General features: G+C 44.8%; 1 protein-coding gene across 1 annotated transcript in view; it reads right to left on the minus strand.

Annotated features, from left to right (window-relative positions):
- The window catches only part of LOC142290537 (cytochrome P450 4V2-like), a 93,976-nt gene extending 73,616 nt beyond the window's left edge, over positions 1–20,360 (minus strand). The window contains exons 1-2 of the mRNA XM_075334502.1: positions 20,165–20,360; positions 8,121–8,233 (exon numbers count right to left, since the gene is read on the minus strand). Coding sequence (XP_075190617.1) covers positions 8,121–8,233; positions 20,165–20,360 — 309 coding nt within the window. The remainder of the gene's footprint in view (positions 1–8,120; positions 8,234–20,164) is intronic.
- Between the last annotated feature and the right edge of the window lie 1,285 nt (positions 20,361–21,645).

Consider the following 21,645-nt stretch of genomic DNA (forward strand, 5'->3'; position numbering starts at 1 on the left):
AACATTCCCATCCCATGGTTGTATCTTTGCCCCCCCTTGTATATAGTTCTCCAAATACAATAATGGCCCCCACATAGCCTTCCAAATAGTATAAAGGGTCCCACATAACCCTTCATATATTAGAATACACTTCCATAGTCCTCCATGTATTATAATTCACCCCATAGTACTCAATATATAATACTGCACCACATAGTCCTCCATATATTATAATGCACCCCCATAATCCTCTATGTATAAAGTAGCCCTTCAATTAATATCATGAATTTCTCATAGTTCTCCATATATTATAATTCACCCCATAGTTCTCCATGTATTATACTGCACCACATAGTCCTCCATATATTATAATGCATTCCCATAATCCTCCATATATTATACTGCACCCCATATTCCTCCATATATTATATGCACCCCCATAATCCTCCATGTATAAAGTAGCCCTTCAATTATTATCGTGAATTTCTCATAGTTCTCCATATATTATAATTCACCCCATAGTTCTCCATATATTATACTGCACCACATAGTCCCCAATGTTTTATAATGCACCCCCATAGTCTATGTATAAGGTAGGCTCCATAGTCCTCCATATAGTATAATGTAGCCCCCATAGTCCTATATGTATTATAACCCAACCCCATAAAACTTCATATTGCATTATGCAGCCGCATACTCCTCCATGCATAATGTACCCCTATATTCCATGTATAAGGTGTCCTTCATTTTGTATTATGCAGCCCCCCAGACCTCCATATATAATAATGCAGCCAGCCTCTCCAGGCCTCCATGTATAATAATGCAGCCAGCCTCCTCAGGCCTCCATGTATAATGTAGCAGCCAGCCTCCCCAGGCTTCCATGCATAACAATGCACCTAGCCTCCTCAGGCCTCCATGTATAATGCAGTATCTCCAGGCCTCCATGTATAATGCAGCCTCTCCAGGCCTCCATGTATAACAATGCACCCAGCCTCCTCAGGCCTCCATGTATAATGCAATATCTCCAGGCCTCCATGTATAATGCAGCCTCTCCAGGCCTCCATGTATAATGCAGCCTCTCCAGGCCTCCATGTATAACAATGCACCAAGCCTCCTCAGGCCTCCATGTATAATGCAGCCTCTCCAGGCCTCCATGTATAATGCAGTATATCCAGGCCTCCATGTATAATGCAGTATCTCCAGGCCTCCATGTATAATGCAGTATCTCCAGGCCTCCATGTATAATGCAGTATCTCCAGGCCTCCATGTATAATGCAGTATCTCCAGGCCTCCATGTATAATGCAGTATCTCCAGGCCTCCATGTATATTGCAGTATCTCCAGGCCTCCATGTATAATGCAGTATCTCCAGGCCTCCATGTATAATGCAGCCTCTCCAGGCCTCCATGTATAATGCAGCCTCTCCAGGCCTCCATGTATAATGCAGCCTCTCCAGGCCTCCATGTATAATGCAGCCTCTCCAGGCCTCCATGTATAATGCAGCCTCTCCAGGCCCCCATGTATAATAATGCAGCCTCCCCAGACCTCCATGTATAATAATGCAGCCTCCCCAGACCTCCATGTATAATAATGCAGCCTCCCCAGACCTCCATGTATAATAATGCAGCCTCCCCAGACCTCCATGTATAATAATGCAGCCTCCCCAGACCTCCATATATAATGCAGCCTCTCCAGGCCTCCATGTATAATAATGCAGCTTCCCCAGACCTCCATGTATAAAGCAGCCTCTCCAAGCCTCCATGTATAATAATGCAGCCTTCCCAGACCTCCATATATAATGCAGCCTCCCCAGGCCTCCATGTATAAAGCAGCCTCTCCAGACCTCCATGTATAAAGCAGCCTCTCCAGACCTCCATGTATAAAGCAGCCTCTCCAGACCTCCATATATAATGCAGCCTCCTCAGACCTCCATGTATAAAGCAGCCTCTCCAGGCCTCCATGTATAATAATGCAGCTTCCCCAGACCTCCATATATAATGCCGCCTCCTCAGACCTCCATGTATAAAGCAGCCTCTCCAGGCTTCCATGTATAATAATGCAGCTTCCCCAGAACTGCCTTCCCAAGCCTCTGGCCACCGTTTACTCACTTATATTAAAAAAAAACCAAAAAAAAAAACAAGTACTCACCTTCTCTCTTCCGTCTACCGCTGCTGTCCTCCCCGCTGCTCGTTCTCCCGGTGCTGCGGTCGGCGTCCTCCCGTCCTGCACTCTGTGCACTCAGCATAGCAGTCGCTCGGGAGTGACGTCACCGCACAGGGGGAGAATGGTGATGCATAGCGCGGCACCGGCCGCGCTATGCTTCATCATTACTGTGCGCGGTGACAGGTGAGACGCTGCAGCTGCTGACACCAGGTAGGGGGCCCCGGTGCCGCCGCTGACACCAGGCAGGGGGGCCCGGTGTTGGCGGTGGCAGTGGGTCAAATAGCGGCCGCGTGGTCTGTGACAGATCAGCGCGGCTCCTCTCACACAGACAGGAGCTGGCTGCTGATCTGCCTGGTGGCCGCCAGGCCCCTATCCTCCCGGGCCCGGTCGCGATCGCGACCGCTGCGACCCCGGTAGTTACGCCACTGGTCCCACTAGACCACAATCACAACATTCTGGTACATTAAACCAGCCGATGGCGGCCGTCAAATGACAGCCAGCCGGCTTACATATAGTTACCTAATAACCTATTACAGAGGCAGATAAGAAGTCTATGGCATAGAATGATCATTTGATTATTCGAGCAATTAGAAGTAAGCAGCTGCAGCACAGTAGAGAACGTGCTGCACTGGATCCTACAGCAGTATATGCTCATAGGCCAAAGTTTTCTATTCTGACAGTACTGACTGTGGCGCTGTCCATTTACAAAGAGGGAGGTGGCCAGGTATGGTAATTGAAGAGTGGACCAGTGTATGGAGTTAGTGCATGTGCTCCCTCATTTGCACATCAGAAAAACAGCTTTTAAGCCTGCTTTACACGTTGCAATTTCGCATACGATATCGTATGCGATTTGCAACGCCCCCATCGTATGGGCAGCATGTTCAATTTGTTGAACGTGCCGCACAAACGATTAACCCCCGTCACACATACTTACCTTCCATATGACCTCGATGTGGGCGGCGAACGTCCACTTCCTGGAGTGGGAGGGACGTTTGGTGTCACATCGATGTCACGCGGCAGCCGGCCAATAGAAGCGGAGGGGCGGATATGAGCGAACGTAAACATCCCGCCCACCTCCTTCCTTCCGCATTGTGGGCTGGGAGCCGCAGGAGGCAGGTGAGATCTGTTCATCGTTCCCGGGGTGTCACACACTGCAATGTGCGCTACCCCGGGTACGATGAACAATCTGACAATCAATTCGTCAGGAATGAACGACGTGCATGCAATGAACGATTTTTCGTTCAATCGCAATTTCACGTCGCTGTCACACGCTACAACATACCTTACGATGCCGGATGTGCGTCACTTACGACGTGACCCCGCCGACACATCGTAAGATATCTTGTAGCGTGTAAAGCGGGCTTTACTGTACATCCAAGGCAATGATTTATTACATCAATGGTAAAATTGTGTGTGTGTGTGTGTGTATGAGATTTCTGGAATCTCATAGGTTTTGCTGGGACTGTAAACAGTAGCTTTATATTTCCATTTATTTGCATAAAACCAATGAAAAAAATGCAAAAAAAACCAGCAGCAAAAATGCCCTGTGTGAACATACCCTAAATACTTTGGCAAATCTGCCTCATTTCAGTGGAAGTACATTGAGCTGCTATTCGTTAGTGATAAGTCTGAGTATGGGTCAGCACACTGTTCTATGGTACATTGGTATTAAAAATGTTCAGTCAATGTAATGTAATGTATAATGTATATCATAGTCAGCCAATTTAAAGAAAACGCAACAACATATATTTTAGGTGTACCTAGGCCAAAATCTTGGATAAAAAAGGTAATTTTTCTTGACACATGAGAAAACATGCAGAACATCACAGGAGTGATGGGTCTAATCCTTCTTTGGGTTTACCCTGTTTAGTTTCTAAGAAAAGTAGGTATACATTGTAGATGGAAAAACAGATAAATGTTCCCTTTTTTATATCTTGTGATATGTTTTATAAAAAATATAAACAAATGAGTATGAGAATCTCTATATAAATGGCCCCAACTGCACATTAAACAATTTTCCTGTAATAATAGTCACTGGAGTTTGCTGTATCATCATTTAAATGTCATTGTCCTGTGATTTTGGTGCCAATGGGCCCCCATGGCTGCCATATTAGTCCTCCTGTGAAGCTCAGTCTGTGACTTGGCTTCATAGGAGAACATCATTTTGCCTTCATACTGCAATGCAGACACTATATAAAAAATTGATCTAAGGTAGTGATGGGCGGACCTGGACTGTAAAAGTCCGGATCCACACGTTTTCATATTTGCACAGGTGCTGGGCCCAGGATTCTGGGTGCTTGATCCAGATCCGGCACTCGAGAAATAAAAAAAAAAATAAAGGAAAAATAAAGAAAATAAGAATGAAGCGAGCATTTCATACTAACCAAGGCTTTGTAGTGGCTGTACACTACTTCTGCCCAGCTCATAATTGCTCATCTATATACACTGCTTTCCCCGCCCACCGGCCAGCCTGGTCTCTGTGATTGGTTGCAGTCAGAGATGCCCCTCAGCCTATGTTGCGTCTGCCTGCAACCAGTTATCGCTCATCACGGCTCAGTCATTGTCTGTCTGCACTCACAGCGGGCAGTCATGCTCTCTGGCCGCTCACTGTGATTGAGATGTAGCACAGCTGGAATCGCCATGGAACCTCGTGTGGATTACATCAGACGTGCAGGGGTTTTTATGGTTTAATAGAGTGGTGAAAGAGGGTGTTATTTGTATTTTTTCAAAATAAAGGATTTTTCGGTGTCTGTGTTTATTTAGTTTCACTTACAGATTTGTGATGGGGGTCTCATAGATGCCTGATATCACTAATCTAGAGCTTAGTAGAAGCTCTGGGCTGTTATTAACTCCTTATTACCCCGATTGCCACCGCACCAGGGCAACAAGAAGAGCCGGGTAAAGTGCCAGATTTGTCACATCTAATGGATGCTACCATCCTGGGTGGCTGCAGGTTGCTAATTTTAGGCTAGGGGGCGGCCAATAACCATGGCCCTCCCCAATCTGAGAATACCAGCCCCCAGCTGTCGGGCTTTATCTTGGCTGAGTCTTAAAATTGTGGGGGACCGCACACTGTTTTTTTAATTATTTATTTAAATAATTTTGAAACAAAAGCCACATGCGATTCCTCTTATTTTGATACACAGTCAAGATATATACGGGGCTGGGGGCTTCAGCCTGTGGCCGTGGGCTTTATTTGTGCTGGTAACATAATATGGGGTGACCCTACGCCAATTTTTTTATCTATTTATTTTTACTGCACAGGTAGAGTCACACCGATGAATGACTTGCACGAGTGCAGTGGGAAAATCTTGCATCGCACTCTGCCCATGTAAGACAATGCTGCAGCTCACATCTGCGAGTTTTTCCTCAGCCCTAATCGGATTTACATGAGCGAGGTCTTCGTCAGCTCATGGAGATCCCACAAGTGCACACTTCTCATTCATGCAACCTTCAGAAGATCATGTGCAGTGCGCTTGTGAAGCTGACAAGCAAACACCCAAATAAGAAGGCTGCACGAATGAGAAGTGCACACGCGCGGAATCTCCAGGAGCTGACGGTGATGTCGCTCATGCAAATTCATGGTATCATGCCCACAGGGGCGTGATACCATGGAAAGCATGCAAATGTCCATGGGGCAAAGTGACGCCCAGGGGGCTAGAGCCTCTGCTCCCACCACCGTGCGGAGCTGCCGCCCCACCACCGTGCGGAGCTGCCGCCCCACCACCGTGCGGAGCTGCCGCCCCACCACCGTGCGGAGCTGCCGCCCCACCACCGTGCGGAGCTGCCGCCCCACCACCGTGCGGAGCTGCCGCCCCACCACCGTGCGGAGCTGCCGCCCCACCACCGTGCGGAGCTGCCGCCCCACCACCGTGCGGAGCTGCCGCCCCACCACCGTGCGGAGCTGCCGCCCAACCTACACCCCACCTACTGTCTCCTCCCCAAAATCCTTTAGGATGTAAGCCCGCAAGGGCAGGGCCCTCTTCCCTCTGTGCTAGTCTGTCTATTGTAACGTGTATATGTATTCTGTATGTAACCCCCTCATGTACAGCACCATGGAATCAATGGTGCTTTATAAATAAACAATAATAATAATAATAATAATAATTTACATAGGGAACACATAAGTTATAAAACATTTTTTTATATATTCATATTACACAATATTACAACACAGGGATGGGTAGGAAGGAGTTTCTAGGCCACACATCACCCCGCTTGTAGGTTACAACGCATAAGGGACCTGACAGGTTACCTTTAAGAAAAACATTTTTTTTATAAATATAAAAAATATATTAAACAAATTTGCATTCTCCTACTTTTTTCCATTAAAAAATAAATAAATAAATAAAAGAAAAAATCTATTTGGCAACGTCAGGTTCAATCTATTAAAATATAAAATGAACTAACCTGTATGGAAAATTCCATAAAGAAAAAAAATTAGCCTTATAAAAGTGCAATAAAAGGCAATTAAAACATTCTATCTACCCCGAAATATTGATTGACAGATAAATGAAGGTAAAGGGCCCGTTACACGCTACGATATATCTAACGATGTGTCGTCGGGGTCACGTCGTTAGTGACGCACATCCGGCATCGTCAGACATATCGTACCGTGTGACAGCTACGAGTGACTGTGAACAAGCAAAAATACTCACCTTATCGTTGTTCGTTGACACGTCGCTCATTTTCAAAAAATCAAACGTCCTTCTGCGTGCCGGTTGTTCATTGATCCCGAGGCAGCACACATCGCTCCATGCGAAACCCCGGGAACGATGAACTGCAGCTTACCTGCATCCCGCCGGCAATGCAGAAGGAAGGAGGTGGGCGGGATGTTACATCCCGCTCATCTCCGCCCCTCTGCTTCTATTGGCCGGACGCTGTGTGACGTCGCTGTGACGCCAAACATCCCTCCCCCTTCAGGAAGAGGATGTTCGCCGCCCACAGCTTGGTCGTTTGGAAGGTAAGTACGTGTGACAGGGGTTACCGACTTTGTGCAACACGGGCAACAAATTGCCCATGTTGCACAAACGATGGGGGCGGGTGCGATCGTACATGCAATCGCACGATAAATCGCTGTGTGTAAAGCGGCCTTAAAAGGTCTCAGAAAATGGCAGCACAAACCAAAATTATTTTTTACAGATTTCTTATTTTTTTTGTTATCAAGGTAATAAAAAAAAGTTTATACAAGTTTAATAAAGCCATAATAATGGTGACCTGGACAAATCATATTGGCAGGTTGGTAGGTCATTTTTTGCTCAAAATAAGCAAAGTAAAAGAAAAATTCAAAATACAATAGCAGAATTTAGCTTTCTATGTTCTCTATTTTATCACACTTAGAATTTGTTCTCCATTTTACAGTTAATTTTATGGTAAAATAAATGCTATCAATAAAAACTGCAACTAGTACTGCATAAAACAAGCTCTTAAGTTGATGGTAAATGAAATAGCACCATGGAAAAAAACAAAAACTCAATAATGAAAAAAAATAAATTGTCTAATCAGAATGGGTTAATTACCTGGTTCTCTTTCTCAGTATTTCTCATTATGTAGCATTATATGTGAGCACTGGGGCCGATTCATTAAGACTGACGTTGTATACAAAATTCATTAAGAGGCTCGCACCACTGAATTAATTTAGTGCATCTTTTCAGTGACGTGCGTCTCCATGTATCTCACCAGAAATACTACTACAGCCGGGGGACTGCAGTTGCATTTCTGGCATAAGAAATGTAGGCACTTTTGCTGAACTTGATGGGCTGGAGTAGCCAAACCCCATCCGCTTCTTCCCAGTTCTGCCAAAATGGCAAGGAAAGGCCAAAAGTGGCAACATTTTTGTACAAATCCTCATTGCACATAAAATGTGATTTTTCAAAGTGTTTTATGCCAGTTTTTTGGCTAAAACACTGTGATGAATTGCTCCCATTATGTTTCAACAGCCCAGCAGCAAACATATTAAGGGATGTAAAAGTTGCTAACCTCTACAGTTTCTGCATGGTATAATATCAGGAAGGGTACCGGTCCAACCCAGATTTTCATCAGTGGCAGGTGTCTGAAAGCCTCTGTGTGCTCAACCAATCCAAGGAAAAAGTCTAAAGAATTGATAAACATAAAAAAGGCATGATTAGGTAGTTGGGTATAAGGGCTTTTTTATGTAAGTGCAACACCTAATGCAAACCATAGCAGCATTTCCACAAATTAACATTGTAAGCTAGTGTACCATGTAGAAGTGTGATGCTAAGGATCTAACCCAGCAACACTTACTAATGAACACCTTCCTCCTCAAACTAATGAACATACTGCTTGATCTACCAAGTGAAGCTCTGAGAGGGGCAGTAAGCTCTGGGAAAGTACATGATGAAGTGCTGACTAGTGATGGGCGGATCTGCGCAGATTCTCAGGAACTCTAGGTACCGATCTGGATCCAGCCATCTGGGTAATTAACAAAATAAAGGAAAAATATAGAAAGCAAATGGGAAAAGCAGGCACGTTATATTTACCAGTGTTCCACACGGCTGTAACGCTACTTCCAGGGCCGCTCATTATCCTTCATATATATGCACTGCTTTCCCTGCCCACCGGCAGTCCCAGCGTCTCTGATTGGTGGAAGTCAGACAATGCCCTCACTCTGTGTTACAGTGTGTCTGACTGGTTGCAATCACAGGCACTGTGTGTGTCCCTAGCATGGTGTAAAAATAAATAAATAAAAAAATTGGCCTAGAGTCTCCCCATATTATGAGACTCAGGACAGATAAAGCATATGGTTATAGGCTGCAGCCCCCAGCCGTGTGCTTATCTTGGCTGTGTATCAAAATAACCGAGACCGCATGCAGCTTTTTAAAATTATTTAAACAGAAAGTTGAAAAAAGGTCCCCCCAGTTTTGATACCCAGCCATGATAAAACCAATAGCTGGGGACTGGTATTCTCAGGCTGGGGAGACTCATGATTATTGGGTCTCCATCCTAAAAAATAAAAGCATGCAGCCACCCAGGAGTGTTGCATCAAATAGATGTGATAATACCGAAACTTACCAGACTTATCTGATTGGCCTGGTGCTAAGTCAATCGGGGCAATAGGGGTTAATCACAGCTCACAGCTGTCACTAATTCCTAGATTAGTAATGGAAGGCATCTATAAGACCACTCATTACTAATCTGTAAGTGAAAAGAAATATAACACATAAAAAATACATTATTTTAAATAAAATAAAAACACACCCTCTTTCTCCCCTTTATTAACCCCCAAAACACCCAGTTCTAACGTAATCCACACAAAGTCCCATGAAGATTCCAGACATACTGAAGGCACACGCGTGGGCACAAAACATGCCCACATGCTGTGGGCTTCAGGCAGAGACTGAACCACAGCAATGTGCAGTGACGTTACTCAGTTTATTTGCGGTCACAGCTGGAATTTTCCACGGTACCTCAGTTTTGACCGCAGGTAACCTGACCTTAGGTAACCTTATTAAACTCAGTGACCTCACTTCAAAGACCTGCATCTCCTGGCAGAAAACCTAATTATTTTTGCCACGAGATTCAGATTTGTTGCTGAAATTTCTACACCATAATCCTGCACCTACTTTACATCACCTGTCAAAAAATGCATCAAAACAGCATTGTAAAGCATACAGGTTTGATGCAATTTTTTTGCCAAGAAATGCAGATTTGGTGTAGAAATATGGTGTAGAAATTTCAGCACCAAATCTGCATCTCTTTGCAAAAAAACCCACACAAAAACGGTTTTGACTTTGTTTCGGTGTGGTTTTCTGCCAGTAGATACAAATTTGGTGTATAAATCTGGTGCAGACATTTCAGCACCAAATTTTCATCTCCTGACAGAAAACCACTTTGAAATGGCGTTTGTGCATTTTTTGGACAAGAGATGCAGATTTGGTCCTGAAATTTATAAACTATATTCCTGCATCTACTGGCAAAAGATCACATCATTGTGTGTTTTTTGTCAGAAGATGCTGATTAGGTGCAGGTATATGGTGTATAAAGTTCAGCATAAAATCTGCATTTCTTGGCAAAAAAACATATTTTTTTGGAGTGTGTGGGTACTCTTTAACAATTGAAATAATATATAATACTGTATATAGATTTATCTACAAGTGTTAATCACACTGGTGCTCTTTTATCATTATGGGGTCTATATACCTCTGTAAAACACCTAAAGCCATAACAAGATAATGGTGAAACTTAATTAAGGACTAAAGCGGGCTTTACATGCTACGATATTTCTAGCAATTGCTAGCAATATCGTACACAAAAACACCAGCCCCCGTCGTGCTTGCGATATTGTGTGATCGCTTCTGCAGCGAACATTAACGCTACGGCAGCGTCACACGCACTTACCTGGTCAGCGGCGTCGCTGTGACTGCCGAACAATCCCTCCCTCAAGGGGGAGATGCGTTCGGCGTCACGGCGACGTCGCCGCGACGTCACTAAACAGCCGGCCAATCAAAACGGAGAGGCGGAGATGAGCGGGACGAACATCCCGCCCACCTCCTTCCTTCCTCATTGCGGGCGGGACGCAGGTAAGGTGAGGTTCCTCGCTCCTGCGGTGTCACACACAGCAATGTGTGCTGCCGCAGGAACGAGGAACAACATCTTTAAACAACCATTAACAATTTTTGGTTTTGGGATGACCTCTCCATGGTGAACGATTTTCACCACTTTGGAATATGTTTAAGGTCGCTGGTAAGTGTTACACGCTGCGATACCGTTAATGACGCCGGATGTGCGTCACTAACGATGTGACCCTGACGATAAAACATTAACGATATCGTAGCTAGAGATGAGCGAACAGGCCGCGGTTCGGCTCAAGTTCGGTTCGTCGAACGGAGGTCCCGTTCGAGTTCAGTTCGTCGAACGTTTCGACGAACCGAACTCGAACCGCATAGGAAACAATGGCAGGCAATCACAAACACAGAAAAACACCTAGAAAACACCCTCAAAGGTGTCCAAAACGTGACAAACAACTCACAACACAACACAAACATATGGGAAAGTGACAAGGACATATACTCATGCGAAAACAAAAGAGCTGGACAAGGAAAAAGAGGAGGAGACACAGATATAGGCATGGCACGCCCTTCTAAAATCATGTAAAACACCGCAAGGTGACTCCAAGCAGAGTTCTCCCTTTTTTCCAAAAATTGGGCCCCACACACACCCACCCCTTCAGTGGCAGCAGTTGTGCCCCAGTTGTACACTTCACAGCTAGATTTGCATCAAGCACATTCAAAAATATGCCATTCTTAACCGTCCCCAGGATGACACCGGGGTAGGTAGCTAAGTCTTTGCTGAACCATGACTTGTTCATCTTGGCTCCTTTTAAAAAACACAGCAAGCAAGGGTTACTCCAAGCGGAGTCTCCCTTTTTTCCAAAAATTGGGCCCCACACACACCCACCCATTCAGTGGCAGCAGTTGTGCCCCAGTTGTACACTTCACAGCTAGATTTGCATCAAGGACATTCAAAAATACGCCATTTTTAACCGTCCCCAGGATGACACCGGGGTAGGTAGCTAAGTCTTTGCTGTACCATGACTTGTTCATCTTGGCTCCTTTTAAAAAACACAGCAAGCAAGGGTTACTGCAAGCGGAGTCTCCCTTTTTTCCAAAAATTGGGCCCCACACACACCCACCCATTCAGTGGCAGCAGTTGTGCCCCAGTTGTACACTTCACAGCTAGATTTGCATCAAGCACATTCAAAAATACGCCATTCTTAACCGTCCCCAGGATGACACCGGGGTAGGTAGCTAAGTCTTTGCTGAACCATAACTTGTTCATCTTGGCTCCTTTTAAAAAACACAGCAAGCAAGGGTTACTCCAAGCGGAGTCTCTCTTTTTTCCAAAATTTGGGCCCCACACACACCCACCCATTCAGTGGCAGCAGTTGTGCCCCAGTTGTACACTTCATAGCTAGATTTGCATCAAGCACATTCAAAAATACGCCATTCTTAACCGTCCCCAGGATGACACCGGGGTAGGTAGCTAAGTCTTTGCTGGACCATGACTTGTTCATCTTCGCTCCTTTTAAAAAACACAGCAAGCAAGGGTTACTCCAAGCGGAGTCTCCCTTTTTTCCAAAAATTGGGCCCCACACACACCCACCCATTCAGTGGCAGCAGTTGTGCCCCAGTTGTACACTTCACAGCTAGATTTGCATCAAGCGCATTCAAAAATACGCCATCCTTAACCGTCCCCAGGATGACACTGGGGTAGGTAGCTAAGTCTTTCCTGATCCCAGCTCTGTTCATCTTGGATCATTTTAAAAAACACAGCAAGCAAGGGTTACTCCAAGCAGAGTCTCCCTTTTTTTCAAAAAATTGGGCCACACAGACACCCCACCAGTGGCAGCACTTGTGCCATAGTTGCAAACAGGATGTTTTGATTTGCAGCAAGCACATTCCAAATCCACAAGCATTTACTCTCCCCAGGATGACACAGGGGTAGTAAATTCCTGGTGGATCCATGACTTGTTCATTTTTATGATTGTTAGTCTGTCCACATTGTCACTGGACAGACGCGTGCGCTTATCTGTCAGCACACACCCAGCAGCACTGAAGACACGTTCAGAGACAACGCTGGCAGCTGGACACGACAAAATCTCCAAGGCGTAAGTTGAGAGCTCTGGCCATTTTTCAAGATTTGAAGCCCAAAATGAGCAAGGCTCCATTTGCAAAGTCATGGCATCGATGTTCATTTGGAGATACTCCTGTATCATCCTCTCCAGCCGTTGACTATGTGTCAGACTTGTTGTCTCTGGTGGCCTTGCAAAGGACGGTCTAAAAAAATTATGAAAAGATTCCATAAAATTGCTGTTACCAGCACCAGATACGGTGCTACTGGGATGGGTAGACTGTTGAAGATGACGAGACCGTCCCATGTTTGTCAAGTTACAACTGGAAGATTCACTCCCTGCACCTGCACGGTTGTTTGGTGGAAAAGCCAAGCTAAGATCGACTAGCACCTTCTGCTGATATTCCTGCATACGTGCGTCCCTTTCTATGGCTGGAATTATGTCACAAAATTTGGACTTGTACTGGGGATCTAATAGTGTGGCAAGCCAGTAGTCATCATCGCTTCTAATTTTGACAATACGAGGGTCATGTTGTGGTAGTGCAGCAAAAAGGCGCTCATGTGTCTTGCGCAGCCATGCGGACCAAGTCCACGCTGTGTTTGTGGCATAGAGGTGCTAACCGTTCTTTCTTCCTCTGACATCTCCCCCCAACCTCTTTCAACTGAAATTTGACCAAGGTCTCCCTCATCCGCTGAGTCTTCCATGTCCATGGACAGTTCGTCCTCCATTTCTTCATGTTCTCCTGCACCTTCCTCAACATCTCGCCTACTACCATGAGCCCTTGTTGATCCCTGTTCCCCATGGTCCCATGCCTGCCGCGTTGGTGATGATGAACGTCTGGACCTTGGTGATGTTGTTGTCCCTTGCGCATATGAATCCTCCTGTAGTTCCTCCCCTTCCTGTTGTCTCACCCCCTGACTCCGAATAGTGTTTAGCGTGTGCTCCAGCATGTAAATGACTGGAATTGTCATGCTGATAATGGCATTGTCAGCGCTAAACATATTCGTCGCCATGTCGAAACTGTGCAGAAGGGTGCATAGGTCCTTGATCTGAGACCACTCCATCAGGGTGATCTGCCCCACCTCAGTCGCAAGTCGCTCAGCTGCGGCGCTTGAACGGCGGAAGTGAGCAGACTGTTTTCGTCCCCTGGTCAGAAGGCCATCTAGGCCGGGATAGTGTGTTAAAAATTGCCGGACAACAAGGTTCAACACGTGAGCCATACAAGGCACGTGTGTCACCTTGCCCAGGCGAAGGGCCGCACCCAGGTTTGCAGCATTGTTGCACACGGCCTTACCAGGCTGTAGGTTGAGTGGAGACAACCATTTATTAAACTCAGTCTCCAGAGCTGCCCACAACTCAGCCGCTGTGTGACTCCTATTTCCAAGACATGTCAAGCTAAAGACCACCTGATGCCGTTGCGCTCTGCTGCCAGCATAGTAATGAGGGGTGCATGATTCCTTCTGCACAGTGAGAACGCTGGTGGCCTGACCAGGCAGGCTTGGGGCGGAGGTGGAGGACCCAGATGAGGTGGAGGAGGCAGAAGCAGTGGCGGAACTTGGACAGACAGAGGATTGACACACAAGTTGTGGGGACGGCAAGACTTGTGCAGCAGACCCTTCACCATCTATCACCATAGTTACCCAGTGCCCAGTCAGCGAAATGTAACGTCCCTGTCCATGCTTACTGGTCCAAGTATCGGTGGTGAAATGCACCCGTTCACACACAGAGTTTCTCAAGGAATCGGTGATGTTGTGTGCGACATGCTGGTGTAGCGCGGGCACACCTTTCTTAGAGAAGTAGTGGCGACTGGGCATCTGGTACTGGGGCACAGCGACAGACATAAGGTCTCTAAAATCCTGTGTGTCCACCAGGCGGAAAGGCAGCATTTCGGTAGCCAAGAGCTTACAGAGGGATAAAGTCAACCTCTTAGCTTTTTCATGGGTCGGAGGAAATGGCCTTTTATTTGTCCACATCTGAGGGACAGAGATCTGGCTGCTGTGTGTAGACGGTGTTGAGTGGGGTGTCCCTGGAAAAATGCAGCTTTGTGAGGAAAGTGCAGGCGTAGACATGATGTCGCCTTCATCAAACGTTGGTGCTATCGATGTCTGAGAGAGCTGTACACACGTACTTGTTTCCCCTTCCAAACCAACTGACTACCTACCAAGCAAACTGCCTGTTGCGGTTACAGTGGTGGAAGTTGTGCGTGGAAAACCAGGTGTGACAGCTGTCCCCACAGTCCTAGAAGATGAAGAGCGTGCGGATGCACTAGAAGGGGCAGGCGGTGGATGGTTCGCTCCGCTAGGCCGCATTGCAGCACGGTGAGCTTCCCACCGGGACATATGATATTTATTCATGTGACGATTCATGGAAGAAGTTGTCAAACTGCTGAGGTTTTGCCCTCTACTAACAGAATCATGACAAATTTTACAGATCACATAATTTGGGCGATCTTTTGCCATGTCAAAAAAAGACCAGGCTAGGCAAGGCTTAGCGGGCATGCGACCTGCTGATCCACCCCGACTAGTGCTCAGAGGCACAGTGGTGGCTGAGGATGCAGTTGTAGACGTGCTACCAGTACTCCTACTCTGTCCAGGAAGGCGCAAGGTAACTTCGTCGTCAGTTGCATCCTCCTCCACCGTCTCTGTTGACCTCCTCGAGGGCCTGACTGTGGGTTGACAGTAGGTGGGATCTAGAACTTCCTCATCAATTGTTGTGTTTGCACTCCCCTCACCCTCAGACCGAGCCTGTTCTTGCCCTGACCGAATATTTAAGTTGTCATCCCAATCTGGTATCTGCGTCTCATCGTCATCAGTATGTTCCTCATTGTCTATAACAACAGGTGTTACAGTTTGCGAAAAAGGGTCAACATTATGCTCAGAAACTTGGTCCTCACGGCCTGAATCAGAGTGACAAAGGTTCTGGGCATCACTGCAGACCATTTCCTGGTCTGTACTCACTGTAGCTTGGGAGCAGACCTCTGATTCCCAGGCTATAGTGTAACTGAACAGCTCTGCAGACTCAGCCATCTCAGTTCCACCATACTGTGCAGGGCGGATGGAGACTTCAGAGCTGGGAGAAAGCAAGTTTGATTGGGATGACAACTCAGAGGACTGGTGTTTTTTGGATGCGGTAGTTGAGGTGGCGGAGAGGGCACTTGTTGGACCACTTGAGATCCATTCAAGCATTTTCCTTTTTTGGCCATCATCTACCTTTGTTCCAGTTGTCCGTCTCCGTATAAAAGGGAGCACATCGGATTGTCAACGGTAAGTAGTAGAAATCTTACTTTTGCTGGAAAATGGTCTATCTTCAGCAGATGTTAATGGAGCTTTGCCACCTTCCCCACGGACAAACCCTTTTTTTCCTTTTCCAACACGCCTCTTCCCCTTTCCACCAGCATCTGTCATTTTGCCACTCATTTTGATTGCGACAAGATTGTGCACTTAAAATGTGGTAGTAAAAATTGAGAGGTGGTGTAGCTAGCTTTATTAACAGGAGAATAAACAACAATAATTATTCCTGACAATGCAACTACGGCCCTTAAACTGGCAGCAGTGTTTGCTAGTATAATGGCTTAGAGTTAGTAACTATCAGTTTGAGTGTGCAATGCAGGCAGACGTGCTGCAAATATCTTTGCACTAGTGGGACAATACAGAAGTCCAACAGCCACTTTTAGGATGCCACTAAGTTCACTCAGTGTTTGCTAGTATAATGGCTTAGTAACTATCAGTTTGAGTGTGCAATGCAGGCAGACGTGCTGCAAATATCTTTGCACCAGTGGGACAATACAGAAGTCCAAAAGCCACTTTTAGGATGCCACTAAGTTCACTCAGTGTTTGCTAGTATAATGGCTTAGTAACAATGAGTTTGAGTGTGCAATGTGGCTGTGTATTCTCCTGCTCCTGTCACCTGCATGCAGCAGAGCTGGAAGCGACGCTGGAGGTCCGTGGATTACGCCGGACAAGGAGGGCTTTTTGGGGCTTATTAAATTGGTAATGAGGGAATGTGTTTGTGTTTTTTATTTCTAATAAAAATCCTTTAGGATTTTTTCGGGTGTGTGTGTTTATTTACTGTAATTTACAGATTAATCATGGAAGGAATCTCGGGGAGACGCCTGACATGATTAATCTAGGACTTATTGGCAGCTATGGGCTGCCAATAACTCCTTATTACCCCGATTTGCCAACGCACCAGGGCAAATCGGGAAGAGCCGGGTACAGTCCCAGAACTGTCGCATATAATATATGCGGCAATTCTGGGCGGCTGCTGACTGATATTGTTAGACTGGGGGCTCCCCATAACGTGGAGCTCGCCATCCTGAGAATACCAGCCTTCAGCCGTATGGCTTTATCTGGCTGGTATTAAAATTGGGGGGGCCGCACGCTGTTTTTTTTAATTATTTAATTATTTATTTCACTGCACAGTATAGACACGCCCACCGGCTGCTGTGATTGGGTGCAGTGAGACACCTGTCACTCAGCGTGGGGGCGTGTCTCACTGGAACCAATCATAGGCGCCTGTGGGCGGGGAAAGAAGGGAATACGAAATTGTTTAATGAGCGGCCGGCTTTTTCAAAAGAGGAAAAGCCGCCGCAGCAGTGTGAATGCCGTGCAGCGCCGCGCCGGGGATCGGGGATCGGTGAGTATGAGAGAGGAGGGGAAAATGACCGACAGACTGTGAGAGAGGGACAGAGATAGTGACGGACCGACAGAGAGAGAATAGAGACCGAGAAGGAGAGACCGACTGATAGAGAATAGTGATTGACAGATATTGTGACACATCACTCGTTTCCAGTGTTTTAAGTCTCCTTTACACACTGAGACTTTGCTGCACAGCGGGAAACAAAGGACCAAAGAATGGTCCTGAACGATTTGTAGCGATCAGCAACTTCACAGCAGGGGCCAGGTCGCTGATGTGTTTCACACACTGCAATGTCGCTGGGGAGGTCGCTATTACGTCACAAAACCGGTGACGTTACAGCGATGTCGTTTGAGACGTTGCAGTGTGTAAAGCCACCTTTAGGAACAGGTGGAGGTATTTCTTGACATCAACACCTCATGGCTCCTTATCTCCTAATGAGAACATTTGAACACACTCATATCTATTAAAGTATAAATAGGTAAAATTACAAAGCAAGTGACTGCAATTTACTTATTAAAGATTATCTTTTGTCTTTATTGTTTTCTGCTCATCAGCAGTGGTCTAATACGCAAAAAGTGTAGTCCTTACAAGCTCTTTTCTGTTTTCAGCTGGATGAATTACTGATTCCTGCCAGCTCTAGTGCCTCTTGCCTTAAAGTTGCCTTTGCTTGCAGCATCAGAGAATGCACAGTTCAGACAGTTAGGCTAAGACCCCACTTTGCGTTTCCACCTGCGTTTCAGGTGCTTTTTAGGTCCGTTTTGAGAAGCACATTTTTCATGCCAAAAGGCATGCGTTTTGATTTTACAGCGAAGTCTATGGAAAATGGGGATTTCTAGAGCGCATTTTGCGTTTTAAAACGCTGCGTTTAATTTACATATTTTGTGGCAAAAACCATGCGTTCAAAGAAGCAGCATGTCAATTGTTTTTGCCATTTTGGGTGAGTTTTGCTAACATTGAAGTCAATGAGAAATGGCAAAAACCAAGATTCCTTCAAATGCCTGCGTTTTACCTGCTGTTATGTGCAGAAAACATGCGTTTTGAACTACCAAAACGCATGCTTTTTGGACATTAACATAATGATTTCATATGTCCCTTTACACACACATATAGTCCGACAATTAAATTTAAGAAAAATAATAATTTATTGCTATTTGTACAATAATTAGTATATTACCGCTATAATTTTATTAAATATTTTTATTTCCTTAATTATTTCTAAAATTCTGTGTTCCTTTTTTTCTCTTTTTTCATTCTGTTTGACTGTTTAAACTTTATTTAGCAGTGTCTTGATGTTCAAAACGCATCTGTCAAAACGCAGGTGAATGAGTAAAAAGCTGTGGAGAAGAAGCGCAATAGGGTTTTACCCCAATAACACACGGGGTAGAGACAGGGAGCAGTAATACTCACCAAGTGAAGTTGTGAAAGTCACAACTACTATGCAGGCATGGAAAGTTTTGATCAAGGCAGCAGCAACCCAGACGGCAGATAACAGAGAACAATAGAGGAAAATAGGGTTTATTTGAGCCGCGCCAATGATCACTTCTCAGGTATTCAGATTAATGGATCTTTATTTTGCACAGGTCTACGCGTTTCTGGAGTCTCAGCTCCCTTCCTCAGGACCATCAGGCATAAGAACACATCAAATCTACCATAATGGAGACTAACACAGTATAAATACATTTGATGACATCACAGGACCGCCCCTGACAAAAAAAAAAAAAAAAAAAGGCGGGAAAGGGTGCATTGCAGTGAAGCATGATGCAATACAAGTAACTTCATGAAGGATGTGAAAAATAAAATCAATTATAGTGGCGATAACACATATCTCAGTATCTCAGATCGTGAAATAATGAAATTACTCAAAACATAAAAACACCAAAAATAATAGATCTATGTGTGATCATGATTATCTCTCAAAAAATATACATATGTATGTGCAGGGAGGACATGAAATGAGCCTAGAACTCACTTAGACATGTCAGTGCTGGAAAACCCGGGAACATAGGATAGATCAGTGAGAGCATGAGACCACGCAGCCAACAAGGCAATTACTGTTGCTGGGTGATGGAAGAAAAGAAACAGTCAAAATGCCCTGAATCCGTGAAAAAAATATATAAGAGAAAAAAATCCATAGCCTAGGTTCCAGATGGAAAAAAGTCCAAGGATCAAGGAACCGCTTAGGAACATGATGTACTTGTATTGCATCATGCTTCACTGCAATGCACCCTTTCCCGCCTTTTTTTTTTTTTTTTTGTCAGGGGCGGTCCTGTGATGTCATCAAATGTATTTATACTGTGTTAGTCTCCATTATGGTAGATTTGATGTGTTCTTATGCCTGATGGTCCTGAGGAAGGGAGCTGAGACTCCAGAAACGCGTAGACCTGTGCAAAATAAAGATCCATTAATCTGAATACCTGAGAAGTGATCATTGGCGCGGCTCAAATAAACCCTATTTTCCTCTATTGTTCTCTGTTAAAATGCAGGTGAAAAAGCATGTAAAAAGCGCTGAAAACGTATCTAAAACGCGGTAAATACGCATGCGTTTTCAGCACTAAATTTCTGAAAAAGGCATCTTTGATCAAATCAATTAAGCCCAAAACATGCGTTTAGAACTGCAAGTAGGAGAACGCAAAGTGGGGTCTTAAGGTGGTGTCACACACAGCGACGACGGCAACGACGTCGCTGCTACGTCACCATTTTAAACACTAGGTGCCTAGTGCAGGGTCTGAGAGGTAGTCCATGTAAAGAATTAAAAAACTAAAGAAAAAAGAAAAAGATAAAAAAAATTCTGTACCTCCACCATTTGGCTTGAATTGCAGAGCATTTCCAATTATTGGGTAGGTTGGACTGAATCCAGGAATTGGTTTCATTATTCTCCATTTTCTAATATATTCAGTGAGAAAAGGTGTAAGAGAAATAGCCAGCGAGGTCAACAAGATGATAGCTGCAGACAGCCAGACCAGGAGATGTACATCTTCACTGAGAGCCATGAGAGGACATTCAGCAACATCAGATGATTTCTCCAGACTGTGGATCCAAGGTGTGAAGTGTGAGCTCTTGTCAGCACAAACTAGTATGTTACTCTGATCTATTAGTATTTTTTGTCATTTCATGCAAATATTAACGATCCCCACATGCTATTTTATGACTATATGTCATGCTCTCCTGGTAAGGCATTTGTGAAACATTAACCATACTGCTTTATCTAATCAGGACAGTGCAGTGTAGTGATATTGCATGTCAAGGCTGTATTTTTCAAATTAACGTTTTATTGATTTTCAATTTCAAGGCTGTATTTTTATTCCTTAAAGAAATATAGATGGGATTTTGCTGCACAACCGTGGAAAGATTCAGACAAAATTATAAGATGGTGACACGTTTATGAGAGGAATTTCTCCTTCTTCAGGAAAAAATCAAATATATCAAAAGTACAGACAGAAGGGGTATATTTACACATGGCATGGATGATTTCATCCTGAAGAGGGAGAAATTGCTCTCAGAAATGCGTCAACAATAAAAATCATCATCTTATCATCTTGTCTAGATTTTTCCATAGTTGCACCGCAAAATCCCATCTTTGTTTCTTTAAGGAATACTACTACCCCAGAGCTGCTGCAGTAGCCATCTTTGCCTTCTCAGTAGTAGTGGCTTTCACAACTATCCCAGGTGAGCCTGTTTTTGTCTCTCCACATAATCCCCTATCTTCAGATAAAACCCTATTTGCACTACTTTTTCTTTCCAGATTATTGCCTTCCCAATTAAAGGCTGTATTTTTAGCATGTTTTGAAAGTTTTTTTCAGTTTGAATGTAAAAAGTGCTTAACCCCTTCAGCCCCCGGGCACTTTCCGTTTTTGCGTTTTTGTTTTTTGCTCCCCTTCTTCCGAGAGGCGTAACGTTTTTATTTTTCCATCAATCTTGCCATATGAGGGCTTGTTTTTTGTGGAACGAGTTGTACTTTTAAATGAAACCATAAGTTTTACCATATAGTGTACTGGAAAACGGCAAAAAAATTCCAAGTGCGGAAAAGTTGCAAAAAAAGTGTGATCATACAATAGTTTTTGGGATATTTTATTCACTGTGTTTACTATATGGTAAAACTGAGGTATCTATGTGATGCCTCAGGTCAGTGCGAGTTTGTAGACGCCAAACATGTATAGGTTTACTTGTATCTAAGGGGTTAAAAAAATTCACAAGCTTGTCCAAAAAAAGTGGCGCACGTTTTGCGCCATTTTCCAAAACCCGTAGCGTTCTCATTTTTCGGGATCTGAGGCTCAG

This window comes from Anomaloglossus baeobatrachus, chromosome 1 (assembly GCF_048569485.1).
Source record: "Anomaloglossus baeobatrachus isolate aAnoBae1 chromosome 1, aAnoBae1.hap1, whole genome shotgun sequence".
Lineage (NCBI taxonomy): Eukaryota > Metazoa > Chordata > Amphibia > Anura > Aromobatidae > Anomaloglossus > Anomaloglossus baeobatrachus.